A 25,703-nucleotide genomic window follows, 5' to 3' on the forward strand; every position below is an offset into this window, starting at 1 on the left:
TACCACTATTTTAAATGACAATTTAAAAGATAAAACAAACATATTTATAGGGTTTACCTCTAAGATGAAAATTGTACACTTCATTTACTTTTTATCTTCTCCATTGCTAGGTATTTGTATCTAACATAATTAAAGCCTTAGTAATTTACCTCCAATGTTGACAGCAGTACTTCCATTCCTGTAGAACCTTTGGCTGTCATTTCTCTCATTTTGTCTGAAAAATAAGGGGGGGTGGGAAAGTATTCTCTAAAGCATAAAAGTAAAGAACAGTAGGCATAATTTTATCATATTACTAGCAGAACTGGTAACTCTCCATTAGCCCAGCAGGCACTCATAATTGCATCCTGGATTTTCCTACCTCCATGTACCTAATTCTACTCTATGAGGACTTGCAGAGTTCAGTGAACAAGACTTTATTTGTATTTCCTCACAGCTTTATCATGGACTAGTTCATTCCCTATCAGTCCATCTAAAATCTTAAAACCTGTAACACAGTACTGGTGCTTGACTTGGTATACAGTAGGGGTGAAAATTACATGCTTTCTTTATCTTCATGAATAGAACTAAAAAATATTTTATCAAAATTGGTGAAAGCAGAAAACTAGTACCATTTTCAAATATTCAAATTGTACTGATACTAGAAACTATGCCTCCTTTTCTTTTTAATTTTCAATGTGGTAACAGATACAACACAAAATCTCCCATTTTAAACACTTTCATATGTAAAATTCAGTGATATTAATCACATTCACAATACTGTGATACCATAACTACCATCCATTATCAAAACCTTTTCATCATCCCAAACAGAAACTCTTTAGCCATTAAGAAATTACTTCTCATTCCCTATTTCCTACCCACACTATGTAACATGTAACATTTCATGTAAATGAAATCTTATTATATTATTTTCTATATGACTTATTTCACACATCATGATGTCTTCAAGGTTCATTCATGCTGTAGCATGTATCAGCAATACTTTGCAGTTTGCAGTTTTCAGTGTATAAGTCTTTTCCATCCTTGGTCAAATTTACTCCTAGATATCTTATTCTTTGAGACACTGTTCTAGTTTGCTAGCTGCTGGAATGCAACACAGCAGAGATGGATTGGCTTTTAATAAAAGGGGATTTATTTCATTAGTTCTTCAGAGGAAAGGCAGTTAACTTTCAACTGAGGTTCTTTATTATGAGGGAAGGCACAGGGTGGTCTCTGCTGGCCTTCTCTCCAGGCTTGTCTCTGTGTTCCAGCAACTTTCCTGGGGGTGGGGATGATTCCTTTCTGCACCTCCAAAGGCCTGGGCTCAGCTACAAGTGTTGATATGAGGTATACTGAGCTGCTTGGGCTGTGCTACACTGAGTTCTCTCATTTAAGCACCAGCCAATTAAATCAATCATTCATTACAGCAGGCACACCTCTTAGCAGACTGCAGATATAATGAGCAACAGATGAGGTTCACATACTATTGGCTCATGTCCACAGCAACAGAACTAGGTACCTTACCTGGTCAAGTTGACACCTGAACCTAACTACCACAGACACTATTGTAAATTAAATTGTTTTTCTGATGTCCTTCCCAGATTGTTCATTTATAAACACAGCTGAATTTTGTATGCTATATTCATACCTTACAACTTTGCTGTATTTGTTTATTACCTCTATTGGGCTTCCTGTGAATTCTTTGGTATGTTTCTACATTTTTATGGGTTCTTTTGTATTAACTGTATTTTATATAAGATCATATCCTCTGTGAACAGAGATAGTTTTACTTTTTCCTTTCCAATTTGGATGTCTCTTAAAAACTATGTTTAAAATAAAAAAAGATATTCTGGAGTTGGAAATACACAAACTGAAATGAAAATATCACTAAAGGGACTCCTCCAGCAGATTTGAGATGGCAGTAGAAAGACTACACGACCGTGAAGATAGAGCATTAGAAATTATCCAACCTGAAACTGTAAAAAGATTGAGAAAAAGTGAACACATCAATGACTCATAGGACAATATCAAGGGTGCCAACATACTTGTAATGAATGATCCAGAACAAGCAGAGAAAATGAAGCATTAAAATATCTGAAATAAAATAACAATCAAAGATTTTCTATATTTGATGAGAAATATTAATTCTGCTCAAAAAACCCTGAGTGGGGTAAACACAAAAAGGCTCAGGTCTTGACTTTTCATATTCACATTATGAAAGCCAAAGAGAAAAAAATCTTGAAAGCTACAAAAGGAAAAAAACATATCACTACAGGGAAACAACAATAAGATCAACAGACTAACTTTTCAACAAAATACAACAGAGGAACTGTGGTGAAAAAGCACAATGATGTAATGACACTGTGAGCCATGGGCTGCATATATCTGATGGTCTATCTGGTGTGTGAATATATCTCAATAAAATTGCATTGAAAAACAAAAACAACAACAATAGAGGACAGAAGGCAATGGAGGCAATTGTTGTAAGTAATAAAATAAAAATACTGTCAAACTAGACTTGTATATCATTCAAAAATGAAGAGATTTCTGGACAGAGAAAGACTGTGAGCATTCACTGCTAACAGACCTGTTTTTTCATAGGAATGTCCTTCAGGTGGAAAGGAAATGACCCTAGAAATGGCAAATGTGTGAGTAAATATTAAAGAACAGTATAATAATATTTTTATCTTTCTCTTAATTTCTTTATAAGGCATATGATTATGTAACCAATAACTATATCATTTTATAGTTCAATGCTTAACTTAAAAATATATAACATAGATTTGAACAGTGAATGAAAAAGTATTTGCAAAGTCCCCTTGGAGGAATGGCAAGAAGGGGAGAAAATTCAACTTCCCCATTTGGAGAATTCTTGATATTCTTGCAAGCAGAATATTTGGGGACAACCAGAGCAATAGGCAAAGCCCTCACTTGGGTTTGTTCATATGAAACTTATCCTGGCAAAGAATAGGCTAAGCCTACTTGAAATGGGGCCTAAGAGTCACCCCAAGAGAACCTCTTTTTACTGCTCAGATGTGGCTTCTCTCTGTCAGCCAACATGGCAAGCAAACTCACTGCCCTCCCCCTCTCTACATGGGACCTGACTCTGAGAGGTGCATACCTTCCTGGCAACATGGGACAGAAATCCTCGAATGAGCTGGGACTCAGCATCAAGGGATTGAGAAAATCTTCTTGACCAAAAGGCGGAAGAGAGAAATGAGACAAAATAAAGTGTCAACAGCTGAGAGATTTCAAACAGAGTTGAGAGGTTATCCTGGAGGTTATTCTTACACATTATATAGATATCACCTTTTTAGTTAAGTATAATAGAGAGGCGGGAGAGAAGTGCCTGAGAGTATAGAGCTGTGTTCCCATAGCCATGTTTCTTGAAGATGATTATGTAATGATATAGCTTTTGCAATGTCACTGTGTGAATGTGAAAGCCTTGTCCGATGCTTCTTTTATCTACCTTATGGACAGATGAGCAAAACATATGGATTAAAAATAAATAAATAATAGGGGGAACAAATGTTAAAATAAATTTAGTAGATTGAAATGCTAGTGATCAATGAAAGGGAGGGGTAAGGGGCATGGTATATGTGAGTTGTTTCTTTTTCTGAATTAATACTAATGTTCTAAGAAGTGATCATGGTGATGAATATGCAACTATGTGATGAAAAAAAAAGGCAAGCGGATTAGGGGGCGTTGGGTTTGGGCAAGAGTACACAGTGGACCCTAGTTAAATATTTTCAATGGATGGATGAACAATAAACTGGTGAAGAAGGGGGCTCATAAAATCAGGTGGAGACTAGTAGTAAAAGAGTGACTGTGGCTGGTTTGGAAAGAGGCAAGATAAGGGGTCAAGAATCACAATGTTCAGGGTGTGTGAAGAAAATAAGACAGAAGGAAAAGGTGGAAGTCTGTGAGGGTGAATGTGCCTGTGTGGCTGATACACTAATGAAGCTGTTTTAACTAGAAAATCACATATGCGCTGGTGAGGGGCACGGCCCAGAGGACAGAGAGGGAAGGACCACCTGGCAGGGAAAGATAACCCAGCACCCCACGCTCTTTCTCCTTGGCCCCATTTTCAGCCAGTTATAATTAGCCTTTAGCTTCCTATTCCAGTCCCTAATTTTCTGACTGAAGAAAAAAAATCCACTTTTGATCTTACAATGTTCTCTAACATGTAGAGTAAGATGACTGCATATTTGTTGGCATTTAGGACTTAGTACTGTGAAATTCCTTCAATTCAGCATTAAAAATGACCACTGAGCATCTTAGTCACAATTTCTGAGAAAAGATTTAAGACTATGGAAATAAAACTCCTTATTAAAAAATATTTAAATATTTTAAACTTTAAATATTATAAAAACTTGTAAAAAATTTCCCCCACTATAATTCATTGCTTCCATAATTCTTAAATGCAATACTAGGAGCACATACTATTCTTTATTAAAGTTAGCAAAAATTCACCATTGGTTTCTCCCTATTAAGCTGCAAACCACTGGTAATTGTGAATTTCCTTGGATCAAGTGGTTTTTTGAGATTTTCTATTCTCAAATTAGCATAGGCAGTTTGGTGGTTCCTTGGAAAACCAAATATCAAGTTGCCCTATGATCTGGCAATACCACTACTCAATACATAACAAGAAAGGTTGAAAGCAGTGAAATGAACAGACATTAGCACACTAATGTTCAGAGTGGCATTATTCACAATGGCCAAAAGATGGAAACAATTCAAGTGCCCATCAACATAGGAGTGGATAAACAAAATATGGTACGTACATATGAATTAGTTAGATTTCTTTAGAGAAACAGTACCAGCAGGAAATATCTGCAAATATGAGATTTATAACGGTGTCTCATGCAACTGTGGGAATGGAAGAGTTCAAAATCTGTAGGGTAGGTGGTAAAGTGAGCAGCTCCAATGAAGGGTCTGGATGAACTCCACAGGAGAGGCTCACTGGCTAAAGAAGCAGTGAGGAAAGTCTCTTTTCTCCCCTAAAAGTCTTATACAGATTGGGTTATCTTATTGGTGGGTTGATTGCATCTGTGGTTGATTACATCTGTGATCAAGTGACTGATGATTTAACACACCAGCCTTCCAGTTTATCAACCAGTCACAAAATATCCTTGCAGCAATGATTAGGCCAATGCTTGCCTGACCAGACAACTGCACATCATCACTTAACCAAGTTGACACCAGAACCTAATCATCACAGCATACAATGGAATATTATACAGCAGTAAGATGAAATGAGGCCCTGAAGCATATGACAACATGGATGAATTCTAAAGACATAATGCTGAGTGAAATAAGCCAGACAAGAGGATAGGTACTGAATGATTTCGCTGCTTTTATGACCCTGGTAAAGGTAAATACACAGGCATATACTGTAGAATAGAGGGGACCTAGAGATACAAGGGAAAGGAGTTATGGGAAGGTTTAGATTTTCTATTTGGTGAGATTGTGTTTATCTGTCATTTTTCTCTTCAAAGCAATAAAAATTGTCTAAAAATTGAGAATGTTGACAATTGAACAAGTAAGTGAGGATACTATGAGACATGGATTGTTTATTTTGGACATCATCCACGATGCCTAATGAATAGAGGTGCCCTAAAGGTACACTGACTGAGAAGCAGAAAGGTAAACTCTAGTGTATATGCACAGATAGAATATTGTGCAGCTACAGAAATTAACAAACTTGTGAGGCACACACAAGGCGAACGGCCGTGGGGATATTATGCTATGCAAAATAAACCAGAAACAAAAGAACAAATCTCGTATGGTCTCTTTTAACAAATACTCATAAGAAAACTGGAGCCTAGATTGTTAGTTCTTATAGCAGCCACATCTATTCCAGAGTTGTGTCATCTCAATCTTGATTCTAAGATGCTATGATATATATGTATAACCATATAGTGTTTCCCTGGAGCTCTGGTTATCTGTGTGACAGCTAAGACTCAGAGTTGAGGTTTTGCAACCCTAAAAGTCAGCATTACTACATACAACACCTGTTAAATAAACCAAAAAAGAAATCAGTCTTCAATAAAAGATAAAAATGACACTGAGATGGCTGAGACTAAGGTAAATTAGAATACAGGGCAAAGAATAATGATGTCCACATTTTAGAGCTTCACCTGCTGTATGAGACCAAAGGAAGAGAAGTTTATTTTTCCAAAACCTAAATTTTCTGTAGCACACAATCTAACTCAACCTGCCTGGATAGCTCATTTAAATAACCGAAACACATGGAGTTCAGAATGGGAACAATGGTTTGTAATTCTGTAAAGCTTAATTCTGTTAAGATTATATTCTGGATACATCCCAGAGTATATCACGCAGATAATTTAAAACTATAGGAAAAGTCCCTTGAGGGACTGGAGAAAAAACAGGAAACTATTAAACTTTTCCACCTGGGAAATCCCTGATACTCTCTCAAACACTAGGGACTACCAAGTTAATAGCCCAAGCTCTCAATCCTGAGGCTTGCTCTTAAGAAATTTAATTCTGTAGCAGAGAAGTCAAGCTTACCTATAATTACATCTAAGAATTACTCCCAGAAAAGCTCTTTTGTTCCTCAGATGCAGCCTCTAAACTCAGCTCTGCTAGGAAAATCATTACCCTATCACCCCGTCATGGTTAGGGACAGGTGTCAACTTGGCCAAGTTGTGGTACCTGTTCATCTGATTGGGCAAGCACTGGCCTGTCTGTTGCTATGAGGACATTTCATACGATTAGGTCATGATCAGGTCAGCTACATCCACAGCTGATTCCATTTGTAATCAGCCAAAGGGGAGTGTCTTCTGCAATTAGTGATGCTAAATCCAATCATGGGAAGCCTTTTAAGGAGGACTCAGAGGAGACAGGTTCCATTCCTGCTTTGGCTGGTGAGCCTCTCCTGTGGAGTTCATCCAGACCCTCCACTGGAGTCGTGGGCTTCACACCCTGCCCTGTGGATTTATGGACTCTGCATTCCTGCGATCACGTAAGACACTTTTATAAATTTTATATTTGCAAGTGTTCCCTGTTGGTTCTGTTTCTCTAGAGAACCCTAACTAATACATCTTGGTACCGGGAGTGGTTCTTAAGGAACAGAATCTTAAAAATGGGTTTTTATGAATGGTTTTCTACTCTGACTGGGCTCAGAGACACTAAGGACTCTGATTCCCATAATCAGAATGACACTCCCAATCCATGGACTGAGTTGGCAAAGGAGATAGTCAAAATATCATCATTCGATTCTCCTAATGCTTTGCTTGTACGAAGCCAGACTCTGGGGGATAATGTTTTTGACACTTTTACAGAGTTTTGTAGAAATAAGAGTTATAGAGATGTTGGTTGGTTGTTGTTAGATACACTGTCTACATTAAAGGGTGAAAGGGATGGGCTTAAGGCTTCAAACAAGAAGCTTATGTGCCGTCTGAAAGATGTAGAGGTTTCTATGAGTATCCTGAAGGAAAATTTTATTTCCTGTAGCCGTAGACTGGAGATCTCTGAAAATCAGACTCAGAATCTTATTGTTAGAGTAGCAACTTTACAACGTAAACTGAAATCTCAGTCTTGCATGGTGTCTGCTGTTAAAGTGAGGGCATTGATTGGAAAGCAGTGGGACCCTGAAAAATGGGATGGTGACATATGGATTGATAATGATGTTGGGGGTGAGGTTGAAACCCTAGACCATGCTGAGCCTTCTTTAGATAACCCTGTAATAGTCTGCCCTGAGGACATAGCCGCCCCACCTCCAGCCTGCCTTGAGGAATTGGCCACCCAACCTCCTCCTGAAGGGATTAGCCCTAGAGTTATTAATCCTGTTTCACCAGATGAAACTGCAAATGAAAGCCCTGAAGCAAATGGCTTGGAAGATATTTCTAATTCTTTTCATGACCCACCCCCACCACCCCTCATTTCTTCTAGACCTATAACTAGACTAAATCCCAACAGGCCCCTAAAGGTGAGGTACAAAGTATCACACATGAGGAGGGACATTATACTCCAAAAGAACTGTGTGAGTTTTCCAATTTATATAGACAGAAATCAGGGGAATATGTGTGGCAATGGATTTTAAGAGTGTGGGATAATGGTGGGAATATAAGGCTGGATCAGGCTGAATTCATTGATATGGGCCCACTAAGCAGAGATTCTGCATTCAATGTTAGAGCTAGAGCAATTAGAAAAGGTGTTAACAGCTTGTTTGGGTGGTTGGTTGAAACATGGATCAAAAGGTGGCCAACATTACCTGAGGTTGAAATGCCAGAACTGCCCAGGTATAATGTAGATGAGGGGATCCAGAGGCTTAGAGAGATTGGGATGTTAGAGTGGATTTATCATGCAAAGCCTGCTCTTACACCCCAGGAATGTCCAGAGGATGCACCTTTTACCAGAACAGTGAGAAATAAATTTGTGAGACTAGCACCATCATCCCTCAAGAGCTCTGTGGTTGCACTTCTCTGTAGGTCAGATATTACTGTAGGAACTGCTGTCACTGAGCTGGAATCCTTAAACACAATGGGGATGACAGGATCCCGAGTTGGCAGAAGCCAGGTGGCAGCACTTAATCACCAAAGACAGGGTAGACGTGGGTATTATAATAGACAACAAACTCAAAGGAGGCATCAAAATTATATGACACGCAGAGATTTGTGGCATTGGCTAGTAAATCATGGGGTGCCTAGAAATACAATAGAAGGGCAGCCTACTAAATTCTTGTTGGAGCTGTATAAACAAAAGAGTTCTAGGTCAAGGGAACAGAAGTCTAACCTGAATTACAAAAACACAGAGTCATGGCCTCTTAACCAATTTCCAGACTTGAAACAGTTTACAGACCCTGAGCCCCTTGAATGAAGGGGAGGCCAGGTCCCTATGGGGAAGAAACCTGTTACACTGCCACAAATTTATACTGTTAACCTTCCTCTAAGTCTTCCCCAAGGAGACCGACGACCTTTTACCAGGGTAACTGTGCATTGGGGAAAAGGAAATGATCAGATATTTCGGGGATTATTAGACACTGGTTCAGAAGTGACATTAATTCCAGGGGACCCAAAACGTCACTCTGGACCACCATTCAGAGTGGGGGCTTATGGAGGCCAGGTGATCAATGGAGTTTTAGCTCAGGTCCATCTCACAGTGGGTCCAGTGGGCCCCTGGACCCATCCTGTAGTTATTTCCCCAGTTCCAGAATGTATAATTGGCATAGACATACTGAGCAACTGGCAGAATCCCCACGTTGGTTCTCTAACTCGTGCAGTGAGGGCTATTATGGTGGGAAAGGCCAAGTGGAAGCCACTAGAACTGCCCCTGCCAAGCAAAATAGTAAATCAAAAGCAATACCGTATTCCTGGAGGGATTGCAGAGATTACTGCCACTCTTAAGGACTTGAAAGATGCAGGAGTGGTGATTCCCACCACATCCCCATTCAACTCTCCTATTTGGACTGTGCAGAAAACAGATGGGTCTTGGAGAATGACAGTGGATTATCGTAAACTCAACCAGGTGGTAACTCCAATTGCAGCTGCTGTTCCAGATGTAGTATCATTGCTTGAGCAAATCAATACATCCCCTGGTACCTGGTATGCAGCTATTGATCTGGCAAATGCTTTTTTCTCAATAGCTATTAGTAAGGACCACCAGAAACAGTTTGCTTTCAGCTGGCAAGGTCAGCAATATACTTTCACTGTCCTACCTCAGGGGTATATCAACTCTCCAGCCCTATGTCATAATCTTGTTTGCAGAGACCTTGATCGTTTCTCCCTCCCACAAGACATTACACTGGTCCATTATATTGATGATATCATGTTGATTGGACCTAGTGAGCAAGAAGTAGCAACTACTCTAGATTTACTGGTAAGGCATTTGCATGTCAGAGGATGGGAGATAAATTCAACAAAAATACAGGGGCCTTCTATCTCAGTAAAATTTCTAGGTGTCCAATGGTGTGGGGCATGTCAAGATATCCCTTCTAAGGTGAAGGATAAATTGCTGCATCTGGCCCCTCCCACAACCAAAAAAGAGGCACAACGCCTAGTGGGTCTTTTTGGATTTTGGTGACAACATATTCCTCATTTGGGTGTGCTACTCCAGCCCATTTATCGAGATGACCAGAAAAGCTGCTAATTTTGAGAGGGGACCTGAACAAGAGGAGGCTCTGCGACAGGTCCAGGCTGCTGTGCAAGCTGCTCTGCTACTTGGGCCATATGATCCAGCAGATCCAATGGTGCTGGAAGTGTCAGTGGCAAATAGAGATGCTGTCTGGAGCCTTTGGCAGGCCCCTATAGGAGAATTACAACGCAGACCCTTAGGATTTGGGAGCAAAGCCTTACCATCGGCTGCAGATAACTACTCTCCTTTTGAGAAACAGCTTTTGGCCTGCTATTGGGCCTTAGTAGAGACTGAACGCTTAACCATGGGCCACCAAGTTACCATGAGACCTGAGTTGCCTATCATGAGTTGGGTGTTGTCTGACCCACCAAGCCATAAAGTTGGGCGCGCACAGCAGCACTCTATTGTAAAGTGGAAATGGTATATACGAGATAGAGCCAGAGCAGGTCCTGAAGGCACAAGTAAGTTACATGAAGAAGTGGCACAGATGCCCATGGTTTCCACTCCTGCTGCCACATTACCTTCTCTTTCCCAGACCAGAGCTATGGCCTCTTGGGGTGTTCCTTACAGTGAATTGACTGAGGAAGAGAAAACTCGGGCCTGGTTTACAGATGGTTCAGCACGATATGCAGGTACCACCCAAAAGTGGACAGCTGCAGCATTACAACCCCTTTCTGGGGTGTCCTTGAAGGACAGTGGTGAGGGGAAATCCTCCCAGTGGGCAGAACTTCGAGCAGTGCACCTGGTTGTTCATTTTTCTTGGAAGGAAAACTGGCCAGAGGTGCGTTTGTATACTGACTCATGGGCTGTTGCTAATGGTTTGGCTGGATGGTCAGGGATTTGGAAAGACCATAATTGGAAAATTGGTGACAAAGAGGTCTGGGGAAGAAGTATGTGGATAGACCTTTCTGCGTGGGCTAAAAACATGAAGATATTTGTGTCCCATGTGAATGCACACCAGAGGGTGACTTCAGCAGAGGAAGATTTTAATAATCAAGTGGATAAGATGACCCGTTCTATGGATACCAGTCAGCCTCTTTCCCCAGCAACTCCTGTTATTGCCCAATGGGCTCATGAACAAAGTGGTCATGGTGGTAGGGATGGAGGTTATGCATGGGCTCAGCAACATGGACTTCCACTCACCAAGGCTGACCTGGCTACAGCCACTGCTGAGTGCCCAATCTGCCAGCAGCAGAGACCCACACTCAGCCCCCGATATGGCACCATTCCCCAAGGTGACCAGCCAGCTACATGGTGGAAGGTTGATTACATTGGACCACTCCCTTCATGGAAGGGGCAGCGATTTGTTCTAACTGGAATAGACACATACTCTGGATATGGGTTTGCTTTCCCTGCACGCAATGCTTCTGCCAAAACTACTATCCGTGGGCTTACAGAATGCCTGATCCATCGTCATGGTATTCCACATAGCATTGCTTCGGATCAAGGAACACACTTCACAGCAAATGAAGTGCGGGAATGGGCACATGCTCATGGAATTCTCTGGTCTTACCATGTTCCCCATCATCCAGAAGCTGCTGGATTGATAGAACGGTGGAATGGCCTTTTGAAAACTCAATTACGGTGCCAACTAGGTGGCAAAAACTTGAAAGGCTGGGGTAATGTTCTCCAGGAAGCTGTGTATGCTCTGAATCAGCGTCCACTGTATGGTGCTGTTGCTCCCATAGCCAGGATCCATGGGTCCAGGAACCAAGGGGTGGAAATGGGTGTGGTGCCACTCACTATTACTCCTAGTGATCCACTAGGAAAATTTTTGCTTCCTGTCCCTGCTACCCTGAGTTCTGCTGGTCTACAGGTTTTAGTTCCAAAACGGGGTGTGCTTTCTCCATGAGAAACAACAGTGATACCACTGAACTGGAAGTTAAGATTGCCACCTGGCCACTTTGGGCTACTTATGCCTCTGGATCAACACACCAAGAAGGGGATTACATTATTGTCTGGGGTAATTGACCCTGACTATCAGAAGGAAGTAGGACTGCAACTACATAATGGAAGTAAAGAAGAGTTTTCTTGGAATATAGGAGATCCCCTGGGGCGTCTATTAGTACTACCATGCCCTGTGATTAAAATCAATGGAAAACTGCAACAACACAATCCAGGCAGGACCACTAATGGCTCTGAGACTTCAGGAATGAAGGTTTGGGTCACCCCACCAGGCAAAGAACCACGGCCAGCTGAAGTGCTTGCTGAGGGGAAAGGGAACATGGAATGGGTAGTGGAAGAAGGTAGTGATAAATATGAACTTCGACCACGTGATCAGTTACAGAAACGAGGACTGTAATGCTGTTTTGTTTGTGTTATACTATTTAAGTTGTAAGATATCAAGTTTAAGAATGAATGTTGCCCAAGGATCTGCACGCTATTCTGGAGAGATTTAATGTGTTTCCAGTTATATGCAGGACAGTTGAGTATTGTCAGGTAAAAGAAAAAATGTGTGCTTATTTGGAAATTAAGTATGGTCTAAGGTGATATATATATATATATATATATATATATATATATGCCAAGTTGACAAGGGGTGGACTGTCATGGTTAGGGACAGGTGTCAACTTGGCCAAGTTGTGGTACCTGTTCATCTGATTGGGCAAGCGCTGGACTGTCTGTTGCAATGAGGACATTTCATACGATTAGGTCATGATCACATCAGCTACATCCACAGCTGATTCCATTTGTAATCAGCCAAAGGGGAGTGTCTTCTGCAATTAGTGATGCTAAATCCAATCATGGGCAGCCTTTTAAGGAGGACTCAGAGGAGACAGGTTCCATTCCTGCTTTGGCTGGTGAGCCTCTCCTGTGGAGTTCGTCCAGGCCATCCATTGGAGTCATCGGCTTCGCAGCCTACCTTGTGGATTTTGGACTCTGCATTCCTATGGTCACGTGAGACACTTTCATAAATTTTATATTTGCAAGTGTTCCCTGTTGGTTCTGTTTCTCTAGAGAACCCTAACTAATACACCCCCCATGTGGGATATGACATCCAGGGATGACACTCTTTCTGGGAATATGAGACTTATCTCCCAGGGGTGATCCTGGTCTTGGCACTGCAGTATGGACAACACTTTCCTGACCAAAAGGGGGGGAAATGTAACAAAATAAGTTATCAGTGGCAAAGAGAGTCCAGATAGAGTCAAGAGCTATTCTGGAGCCTACTCTTATACAATCTTAAGCTAGAAATTGCTAATTGCCACAGTTTGTCAAAACCCAACCAACATCATTTCTGTTAACCTTAAAGAACACCTAGGGCTCCATCTGAGATTCTACAAAAGTTTCACATACTAAGTTTACTTTCCAGAAACTTACAACTTCCAGATAGTTCATAGGCCAGATAAGTCCTGAAACCCAGAGGGATCAGCCTCTCCAAGAACATCAATTAGTCCCATCCCCTATTCCATACTGTTGACACCTCTTTTCAACATAAATAAGTTAGAATGGGTATAGCCCTAATATCCCTGAAGACTGGGAAAAGGATCAAAGGAGAAGGAGGAATTATAACAGAGAAGACAAAATTTTAAAAATAAGTATGACTGCTGACTCATTATACTGATATTTCTGTTAGTCTCCACCACTTTGAAGTAACAAGAAGAAAAAAACAGAAATGGTGGGACTGTAACACATATCAAATATTGAAATCTGTTCTATAACTACTTGTTAAAATACACTTTGACATTTATTGCTCTTTTGTATACAAGTTGTATTTTCACCAAAAAAAGTTTAAAAAGACAGTATTGAAACATAAGAGAAAACTGCAATATAGAATGCAACCTTTATATCAAGGTTAAATTCCCTGAAGTAGATTACATAAGTGAATAATCTTGTTCATTGGAAACACCCATGAAATAATTATGTGTTTAAGGAATATGATGTGTACAACACGCTCTCAGATTTTCAGAAGGTAGATAGACAGACAGAAAGATAAGGAAGGAGGGAGGGAGGAGGGAGCTATGTCAAAGGTGGCAAAATGTAGATCTGGTAGATCTGGTGGGAGGGATATGTTGGAGTTCTCTTTATGGGTTTTATATTATGTTTGAAATTGCTCTGTACTTTGAATTTATTTCCAAAAAATAAATTTTTAAAAAACCAATTTTAAAAAAAAATCAAGCATAGGTTTTTGTTTTTTTAAAGTTATATTCAAGAAACTTGTGTGTATCCAAATTCTGACCAAATTATGACAACAATCCAATGCACAGAAAGATTATTACAACACAAGGAGCAAAAATAATAAACAGAAAAGACTTGCCAATACAGGTGCCACATAAATACACAAATCTAAAGTTTTATGATTACATGAACAAACTTAAGTATACCTGATAGCTATCTTTTTCCAACATTATAATAGTGTTTTTATGTTTAGTACAAACATACAGAATGTCTTTATATGTGTAATGTAGTTTTTACAAGTGTAAGCCAAGGAGAATGTGAGGCTTTCATCTTGAAGATGTACATTTCAGAAAGAATCCAACCTGAAATGCATTAACACACTATTGCAAAGTGTTCTAGTTTACTAGTTGCAGGAATGCAATATACCAGAAATGAAATGGCTTTTAAAAAGAGGAATTTAATAAGTTGCTAGTTTACAGCTCTAAGGCTGAGAAAATGTCCCAATTAAGGCAAGTCTATAGAAATGTCCAATCAAAGGCACCCAGGGAAAGATACCTTGGTTCAAGAAGGCCGATGAAGTTCAGGGTTCCCTTCTCAAGTAGAAAGCACATGATGAACACAGTCTGGGCTTCTCTCTCAGCTGAAAGGGCACAAGGCAAACACAGTGGCATCTGCTGGCTTTCTTCCTGGCTTCTGGTTTCATTAAGTTCCCTAGGAGGTGTTTTCCTTCTTCATCAAAAAAGTTCACTGGCTCGTGGACTCTGCTTCTTAGTGCTGCAGCATTTTCTGCTCTCTTCGAATCTCTTTCATTCTACAAAATGTTTCCTCTTTTATAGGGCTCCAGAAACTTATCAAGACCCACCCAAATGGGTGGAGACATGTTGTTACCTAATCCAGTTGAACAAAAAAGTAAATAAATGGGAGCTCCTCAAAATTAAACCTCTGTGCATCAAAGTACTCTGTCAAGAAAGTAAAAAGACAGCCTACAGATGGGAGACAATATCTAGAAATGATATCTCAGATATGTGTCTAGAATCCAGAATATATAAAGAGACTGTTCAACTTAACAACAAAAAGACAGATAACCCAATTACAAAAAGGGCAAAAGGCATGAACAGACACTTCTCAGAAGAGGAAATACAAATGGCCAAAAGACACGTGAAAAGATGCTCAACTTCCCTGACTATTAGGGAAATGCAAATCAAAACCACAATAAGATATCATCTCACACACACCAGAAAAAGTCCATTATCAAAAACACAGAAAATAACAAGTGTTGGCGAGGATGTGGAGAAAGAGGCACACTTATCTACTGTTGGTGAGAATGTCAAATGGTATAACCGCTGTGGAAGGCAGTTTGGCGGTTCATCAGGAAGCTAAGCATAGAATTGCCATATGACCCAGCCAATACCATTGCTAGGTATCTACTCAGAGGACATGAGGGCAAGGACACAACAGACATTTGTGCACCAATGTTTATAACAGTATTATTTTCAACTGCCAAGAGATGGAACCAGCCCAAATGTCCATCAACAGACAAGTGGCTAAACAAACTGTGGTATATACATATGATGGAATACTATGAGTTGTAAGCAGAATAAAGTTATGAAGTATGTGACAACATGGATGGACCTAAAGGACATTATGGTGAGTGAGATTAGCCAGAAACAAAAGGACAAATACTGTATGGTCTCACTCATATGAACTGACATTAGTGAATAAACCTGGAAATTTCAGTTGGTAACAGAGACCATCAGGAGATAGAAACAGGGTAGATATTGGGTCACTGGAGCTGAAGGGATACAGATGGTGCAACAGGACAGATTGTAAAAATTCAGAAATGGATAGCACAATACTACCTAACTGTAATACAGTGTTAGAACACTGAATGAAGCTAAATGTGAAGGATGATAGAGGGAAAGGCCTGGGGGCACAAATGATATCAGAAGGAAAGATAAACGATAGAGACTGAGACTGTATAATCTAGGAATGCCTAGAGTGTATAATGATGGAGACTGAGTGTACAAATTTAAAAATGTTTTTGCATGAGGAAGAACAAACAAATTTTAATACTGCAGGGTGTTGAAAATAGATGGTAATTCATATTTAAAACTTTAATTTATGTGTGAGAAGAAAGCAAAAAATATTTATTTGGTATAAAATTTATATTTTGACTAGTGCATTTCCTAATATAACTTATGTGGACAGCTTAATTGAACACCATAGTACATGGAACCTTGAGTAGGGCATGATTTTGTAGGTTTGTTCAGAGTAATGCCCTGATAAATCCCAGAGTGATTTGAACAGTGAATAAAAAAGTATTTGCAAAGTCCCCTTGGTGGAATGGTGAGAAAGGGGGAAAATCCAATCTCCTCAAGTAGAGAATTCTTGATATTCTCACAAGCAGTGGGGACAGCCAAAGCAATAAGGCTGAACCCCCAATCTTGGGGTTTCTTCATATGAAACTTAACCTCACAAAGCATAGGTCAAGCCTACTTAAAATCAGGCCTAAGATTCACTCTCAAGAGAACCTCCTTTGTTGCTCAGATATGGCCTCTCTCTCTCAGCCAACACCACAAGCAAATTCACTGCCCTACCCCTCTCTATGTGGTAAGTGACTCCCAGGGGTATGGACCTTCCTGACAATGTGGCAAAGAAATCCTAGAATGAGCTGGGACTCAGTATCAAGAGATTGAGAAAAACTTCTTGACCAAAAGAGGGAAGAACAAAATCAGACAAAATAAAGTTTCAGTGGCTGAGAGATTCCAGAGTCGAGAGGTTATCCTGGAGGTTATTCTTACACATTAAATAGATATAACATTGTCAGTTAAGCAGTAATGGAGAGGTTGCCTGAAAATGTATAGCTTTGTTCCAGCAGCCATGTTTCTTGAAGATGATTGTATAATGATACAGCTTTTGCAATGACTATGTGATTGTGAAAACCTTGTGTCTGATGCTCCTTTTATCGGCCTTATTGATAGATGAGTAGAAGATATAGATTAAAAATAAATAAATAATAGGGGGAACAAATGTTAAAATAAATTTAGTAGATTGAAATGCTAGTGATCAATGAAAGGTTAAGCAGGTTAAGCGGTATGGTATGTATGAATTTTTTTCTGTTTTCTTTTTATTTCTTTTTCTGAGTTGATGCAAATATTCCAAGAAATGATCATGATGATGAATAAACAACTATGGATGATATTATCAGTTATTGATTATATATCAAGAATGGAATGATCATATGGTAAGAATGTTTGCGTTTGTATGTTGCTATGTTCAATAAAAAAAACAATTCTCAAACATACTACTAACACTGAGCAAACACATGTTCTACTCTGTTCCAACTTAGAAGTCTGCTTGGTCAGTAACCTGAAAAATAAAAATTAAATTATACCACTACTAAAAATCTCTTATCTAAGTAATTCCTTTCTCAGACTTATGCTCTTCTAAAAGATGGATTGACAGAAGGAAGGAAAGAAAAGTGAAAATTGAACAAAATTATATTCTAAGCAACCAGCAACTCAGCTCCAAAATTTTAAATCTGTTGACACAACTATCAAGAGAGACACAAGAACACCACGAGAGGGCAGCTCTACCTTTTGAATGATTTGTTTGTCTTTGGAAAATCTGAGGCATGGTGATGGTGCCAAGACCAAAAGGAAAAAAAAAACATAAATACAAGATTAAATTTAAATTAAATAAATTTATTAAATCATAAACTCAAGCTACAATGCAAAAGCAATTCAGAAAATGTTTGAGTAAAAATACTCAGAAGTGGATGTATCTTTTCTGTCTTACCCTATTTTTAGGTGAATAAAAATGAGACTAAGACCAACCTTTGAAGATTTCATTTTCATTGTTAATATGTTACCCATTTTATGGTGAGAAAATCATGCAACTTAAGTATGATCAGTGTGAAACACATCAAATGAAGTTAACTTTCAAAAAGGATGTTTAAAGGGCACTGTCACTCAAATATTTATTTCACTAGTGGTTTCACACTGCTTTTGATTCTTAAAGTTCACACTAAATTTTAGAGCTATTTCTGAAAACATAAATTTTCTTGAATATTGCAAAAGTTCCAGTGGAATACAGATATTATCCTGCAACAAATAATTTACCAAACAAAAGCTATAAAACATATCTTCAAATAATAAATACATTTTATTACCTTAAGACATAAATCTAAGGCAAATAATATTCTCAAAACAAAGTAAAAACATATGCCAAAACATTAAAATATAACAAAGTTTTAGACTAACATAGGATTCATAGAATTAAGATTATTTTCAAACAATATGGCTTTATTTCTAAAATGCACATTACTTTTCAGAAAGGTTCACTCCTCATTTATTTAGCTATTACATTTGCTTTAATCTTTTTATTAAAGGGTTTTCTTGCTTTTCTCTCAATATTGAACATACAACTGTATTTTGCTCCATCATAAATCAAAAAACAATGAAAAAGGAGAAATTTCACTGTAACTGCTTTATAATAATAGTTAAATATTTAAATTCATAAATTAAGAATATTTTCCTCCTAAGTGGAAGAGAACAATAACTATTTACTTCTCTTATTACCTCTTATGCAATTATTAAGTACAAAAAAGTCTTCTTTATATAACAATAAATTCTAGCTCAGTCTACCAAATTGCTTCTCAAAGACAACCAGTAAAACCATGTTAAACTTTTAAACTACCTGGATTTATATATACTAGGGCTAGTAATAACTAATCACATGTCCTTCAAATTCCTTCACCAATGTTCATGAAATGCTAATTATTTTATATTAATTACTTTTAATAAATTATCTGGTCATGTTTGAGTGGGATTTTGGGGAAGTGTTTATAGCACTCTACTAACATTCTCCCTATATTTGCTCTCTCCTTCTTCCAAAGTAACAAGAATTTTAGCCATCCATAAGGCCACCTTGCTGAACATTTTCCAGCCACACTTCAACTTAACATGCAAATTAATATACACTAAGCCAGAAATTCTAAAAAATTTTGGCCTCATGATACTATCAAACTCCTAGAAGAATACAAAGAAGCATCTTCAGGAGCTTGTGTTAGACTTTACACCCAAAGCACAAGCTTTAACAAAAGAATAAAAGATAAATGGGACTTCATCAAAATTAAAAACTTTTGTGCCTCAAAGGACTCGTGCTGGTTTGAAAGGATGTATGTACCCTAGAAAAGCCAGGTTTTAATCCTAAACCCATTTTGTAAAGGCAGCCATTTCTTCTAATCCCTATTCAGTACTGTACATTTGAAACTGTAATTAGATCACCTCCCAGGAGATGTGACTTATGGAGTCACATCTTGATGTGATCTTGAGTGATCAAGAGTGGTTGTTAAAATGGATTAGGTGGAGACATGTCTCCACCCATTCAGATGGGTCTTGAGTAGTTTATTGGAATCCTATAAAAAGAGGAAACATTTTGAAGAAAAGAAGAGAGTGAGAGAGAAGAGAATGCTGCAGCACCATGAAGCCAAGAGTCCACCAGCCAGCAACCTTTGGAGATGAAGAAGAAAAATGCCTCCTGGTATGCTTCATGAAACAGGAAGCCAGGAGAGAAAACTAGTAGATGATGCTGTGTTTGCCATGCACCCTTCCAGCTGAGAGAGAAGCCCTGACTATGTTCACCATGTGTCTTCTCACTTGAGAGGGAAATCTGGAACTTTATTGGTCTTCTTGAACCAAGGTATCTTTCCCTACATGCCTCTGATTGGACATTTCTATTGACTTGTTTTAATTGGGACATTTTCTCAGCCTTAGAACTATAAACTAGCAACTTATTAAATTCCCCTTTTTAAAAGCCATTTCATTTCTGGTATATTGCATTCTGGCAGCTAGCAAACTAGAACAGGACTCATCCTGTTCTAAACAACAACTTATATGATGGAGAAAATATTTGGAAATGACATATCTGAGCATTTGGATTATCAAATTTCCAGAATATAAAAAGAAATTCTTTTACTCAACAACAAAATAACAACCCAATTTAAAAATGGGTAAGGACTTAATAGACATTTTTCCAAAGAAGATAAACAGATGACAATCAAATACAATCAAAACTACAATGACATACCATTTCACACCCACTAGAATGACTGCTGTTAGAAAAAAAAAACAGAAAATTACAAGTGTCAGAGAGACATGGAGGAAAAGGAACACTTGTTTCATTGCTGGTGGAAATGTAAAATGATTCAGTGCTGTGGAAGATAAAGTTAAGCATAGAATTACCATTCAACCCAGAATTATTTGCAATTGCCAAATGATAGAAGTAGCCCAAGTATCCATCAACTAATGAATGGATAAATAAAATATAGTCTATAGCACAATGAAATATCACTCAGCTAAAAAACAAAAAAAGAATGAAGCTCTGACAAATGTGATAACCTGGATGAATCCTGAAGGCAGCATGCTGAGTGAAATAAGCCAAGCACAAAAGGACAAATATTGTATGGGCTCACTGATAGGAAATAATTATAATATGCAAACTCATAAAGTGAGAATCTAGAATACAGGTGACCAGGGGACAGGGACCAGGGTGTGGATAGGGACTAGGAAGTTGTGGCTTAAAATGTATATAGTTCCTAATTAGAACAATGGAAATGTTTTGGTAATGGAGGTGGGGATAGTAGCAAAACATTGTGAATATAATTAACAGTCCTGAAATATATATATATGTAATTATGATTTAAGGGATGATTGAGATTACTGAATCAATATATAGAAATTCCTCTTTGCTTTCTGGGATATGGAGCAGACAGAGGGAAATTCATGAAATCTCTAAATTGTAATCCAACTGCCTTGATCTCTGATAATGACTGTATAGCCTTTACCTTCTGCCCCTGTGACTGTAAAAACCTTCTGACTAACCTTCATTTGTACCCAGGTGTACGCAGTTTTTCAAATCTAAGTGTCTCATAATCAGTAAAGATTATACCCTAATGTTTATTAATGAAAGGTACCGACTGGGTCAGCCCAGAACTAACCCACCCCAAGTTCAAATTTATCTTGATAACCAAGACTGGATCCAACTAAAATGGGCCCACCTGACATGCACAGTAACTTAGACTTTAATCTAAAAGTCACTTATACCTCATTAGAATACTAAAAAATCATGCCCATCATCATATTAAGGCTGCTATTTTCTTACATATGTTCTATGACTAAGCATGGAACCAGTTTGCACATGCTCAATAATTACATCAAATCTAATTATCTGGGGCCACTGTGCTAATTATCCTAAATGCTTCGCATCTTTTTCTCTAATAAAGCTATCAGAATTACTGCAGTTTGGAGAGATCAATTTTGGGCCAAAAGGCCATCTGATCTCCTGTTACGTGCCTAATAATAATCTTTTTCTCTCTTTGAAACCCTGGTATCTCAGGAATTGGTCATTTCAGCACATCAGGCAAAATAATCCACCTACTTTGTCAAGTAACAAAGCTGGTTAGAAAAGGAAATTGCATATATGGTACTAGAATAAAAATTTTAAAAACAACCCATGGAACTACACAACACAAACAGTGAACCCGAAGTAAAAAAACATGGACTATATTTAATAGAATAATTATAAATCTGTGCTTTCAACACTTATAACAAATGTACCACCCTAATGCAAGGTGTTAATAATAGGATGGTATATTTGAATCCTGTACTTTATGCATGAATTATAAACCCACAATTTCTCTAATAAAAAAAATAGAGAATTGATAGAAACTATAGGAATGACAGGAAAGGATATTAAAATAATTATTGTAACTGTATTACATAAGTGCAAAAAGTTAATTAGTAACATATAAAATATAACAATAACCCAAATCAAACTACAATGTCTAAAATGAAAAATTCAATGCATGAGTTAGTGGCAAAGATACCGCAATAAGAACCAACCAAAATGAAATGCAAAAATGACAATTAAAGAAAAAATAATTAACAGAGCATTAAGCTGTGGAATAAATTCAAGGAGATAAACACATATGTAATTCATGTTCCAAAAGACAGGAAAGGGGGGAGAGAGAAAAACTATTTTAAAATATAATGGCAAAACTTTTTCCTATTATACCCAAGAAGCTTCAACAAGCCACAGGTAAAAGTAACATGAAGGAAAAATACATCAAGACACATCATAATCAAATCACCTAAAACTGGTTATAAAAAGAAAATATAAAAAAGCAGCCAGATTAAAAAAGACAGGTTACATACAGAAAAAAAAAAGATAGGAATGACAATTGAATTCTCCTCAGAAAAAAAGTAAGTCATAATACAATGGGTACCATGTTACTTACATCTCTTGAAAAGATCAGCGAATGGGAAGTTAATCTCAAATTGTACACTGTTTCTATTAGAAATGATAGAAAAAAATTTGGTAACAGATGGTGTTGATGGTAGCACAACATGGTGAACATAATTAATAGGACTGAATTATATATTTGAATGTGGTTTAAAGGGGGAAATTTTAGGCTATACATATGTTAGCTTAAAAATGTTCTTTCATGAATTGTAATAACTGTACCACACTGATATACAACTAATAATAGGGTGGGGTGCCGGGTTGAATCTGTGGTGGACCCCAGGAAAGTCATGTCCTTTAATCCTCATTTAATATTGCTGGCTGGGAGCTTTTTGATTGTTCCCACAGAGATGTGATCCACCCCATTGTGGTGGCAACTTTTGATCAGATAGCCTCCAGAGAGTTGCGACTCTCCCCATTCCAGATACCTCTAGATTAGTTTACTGGAATACCTTAAAAGAGGAAGCATTTTGGTAAGAGCTCAAGAGCCACGAGATACACAAGAGTCCATGCAGCCAGAGACCTTTCTAGATGAAGAAGGTAAATGCCCCTGGGGGAGCTTCATGAAACAAGGAGCCTGGAGAGAAAGCTAGCAGACATCATCATGTTTGCCATGTGCCTTTCCACTTAAGAAGAAACTTCGTCAGCCTTTCTTCAGTGAAGGTAACCCCTTGTTGATGCCCTAATTTGGAGATTATTATAGACGTGCTTTAAAATTGGGACATTTTCACAGCCTTAGAACTGTATATTTGCAATTTAATAAATTCCCCCTTTTAAAGGTGTTCTGTTTCTGGTATATACTGCATTCTGGCAGCTAGTAAACTAGAACAGGTGGTAATATGGGAACTCTGTATTTTAGGTATGCTTTTTCTGTAAACCTACCCCTTTTCTTTCAAACAAATAAAAAGATAACTGAATGGGGAGTTAATCCTTAATGAGTACAGAGGTTCTTTCTGGGATGATTTGGGAAAAATTTTGGTTATGAATGGTGGTGAAATTAACAGCTCTGTGAATGTAATTAATACCACTTAACTCCATTACTCGAAAGTGGTAAAAATGGGAAATTTCACGTTTTATATATGTTACCACAATGATTTTTAAATGGACTATTCCAGTTTGCTAGCTGCTAGAATGCAATATACCAGAAACGGCATGGCTTTTAAAAAGGGGAATTGAATGAGTCGCTAGTTTACAGTTCTAAGGCTGAGAAAATGTCCCATTTAAAACAAGTCTAAAGAAATGTCCAATCAAAGGCATCTAGGGAAAGATATCTTGGTTCAAGAAGGCTGATGAAGTTCAGGGTTTCTCTCTCAAGTGAGAAGGCACATGGCAAACACAGTCAGGGCTTCTCTCTCAGCTGGAAGGGCACATGGCGAACACGGTGTCATCTGCTAGCTTACTCTCCTGGCTTCCTGTTTCATGAAGCTCCCCGGGAGGCATCTTCCTTCTTCATCTCCAAAGGTCACTGGCTGGTGGACTCTCTGCTTTGTAGTGTTGATCTCTCTGAATCTCTCTGAATTTCTCATTCTCCAAAATGTTTCCTCTTTTATAGGACTTCAGAAACTAATCAAGACCGATTCAAATGGGTGGAGACATGTCATCCCCTAATCCAGTGTAACAACCATTCTTAACTAAATCACATCAACCAGGGAGATGATCTCATTAGTTTCAAATGTACAGTATTGAATAGGGATTATCCTACCTTTAAGAAATGGGATTTATATTAAAACATGGCTTTTCTTAGGGGGCATACTTCCTTTCAAACCAGCACATGGACTATTCATTTAAACAAAAGGAATAACAAAGTAATGCTGAGTTCAGATCACATATAAAAGTATATGACAAAAAAGCACAAAGGTCAGGAGGTTTTTATACTATGTTGGGAAGTGATAGATCACTTAACCATAGGCTGTAATAAGTTAAAGGATCTACACCACTCACCCTACAGAAACCACTAAAATAACAAAAACAAAGAATTATAGTTTATATGGTGCTAAGACACCAACAAAGGAAATAAAATGGAATTAGGAAAATGTAAATGGTCTGAAACTCTGAATCAAAAGGCAAAGTTTGAATGGCTATATAAAAAATCAGGCTCAATACATGCTGCCTACAAAAACACCCTTTAACTATAAAGGCAGAAATAGGCTAAAAGTAAAAGAATAGGAAAAAAATATCTTGTGCTAATACTTATCTCATAGAAAACTAGAGTGGCTACATGAACATCAGATAAAAAATATTTCAAAGAAAAAAAACAACTGCCAGGAATAAAAGTCATTCCATAATGATTAAATCATCAAGAGTACATAGTGATCCTAAATATATATTCTAATAAAAGCTTCAAAATACAGGAAGGAAAACTAACAGAACCATAGAAAAATAAGCAAATTCACAATTACAATCAGAGATTTCAATACCCATCTCCTGATAACTGATAAAACAAGTTATCAGTTGTTTTATCAGAAGAGAAAAAGAGTATAGAACATTTGAATAATACTATCAACCAATTTAACTGAATTGAAATTTGCAGAGCACCCCACCCAACAACAGAAAACACACTATTCTCAACTTTGCGTGGAATATTTACCTAGCTAAATCATATTCTTTCCTGTAAAAAAAGGCTAAATAAATTTCAGAGATTCAGGTCATGCAGAGTGTTTTCTAAGCACAACAAAATTAAATAAAACCAATACCTCCTCCCAAAAATATGTGGAAACAAAATAACACACTTGTAAATGAACCCATGGGCCAAAGAACTCAAAAGGAAAATTAGAAGGTATTCTGAACTGAATTAAAATGGAAATACAACACATTGAATTAGTGGAATGTCACAAAAGCAGTACTTAGGGATAAATTTATAGCACTAAATGCTCATATTAGAAAAGAACAAATGTCTCAAATCAATTACCTCAGATTCCAACTTAAGACATAAAACAAAGACTAACAGAAACCCAAAGTACAAAGTAATCAGGAAACAATAAAGGTCAAAGCAGAAATCAAAGAAATAGTTAATACAGATATCCCTTTTCAGTTTTGGTACATTGAAGGAGCTAGAGGAAAACACCTGATACTGTTGAATTGTAATCCAATAGCCTCAATTCTTGAAGATGATTCAATAGCTATACAGCCTTTAAGGTATGACCACGTGACTGTAAAAACCTTGTGAGTGACACTTCCTTTATCCAGTATATGGACAGATGAGT

General features: G+C 38.0%; 1 protein-coding gene across 4 annotated transcripts in view; it reads right to left on the reverse strand.

Annotated features, from left to right (window-relative positions):
• LOC143686150 (cytosolic carboxypeptidase 1-like) overlaps positions 1-25,703 on the reverse strand; it is a 108,633-nt gene that overhangs the window by 57,991 nt on the left and 24,939 nt on the right. For 2 of the 4 annotated variants that reach the window (XM_077163156.1, XM_077163157.1), the window contains exons 1-2: positions 14,752-15,024; positions 150-214 (exon numbers count right to left, since the gene is read on the reverse strand). In XM_077163156.1, coding sequence (XP_077019271.1) covers positions 150-214; positions 14,752-14,867 — 181 coding nt within the window. In that variant the 5' untranslated portion in view covers positions 14,868-15,024. Of the gene's footprint in view, positions 1-149; positions 215-14,751; positions 15,025-25,703 lie in introns of those variants that run through there. The other 2 variants (XM_077163154.1, XM_077163155.1) reach the window with 1 other exon arrangement.

This window comes from Tamandua tetradactyla, chromosome 6 (genome assembly GCF_023851605.1).
Source record: "Tamandua tetradactyla isolate mTamTet1 chromosome 6, mTamTet1.pri, whole genome shotgun sequence".
Classification (NCBI taxonomy): Eukaryota; Metazoa; Chordata; class Mammalia; order Pilosa; family Myrmecophagidae; genus Tamandua; species Tamandua tetradactyla.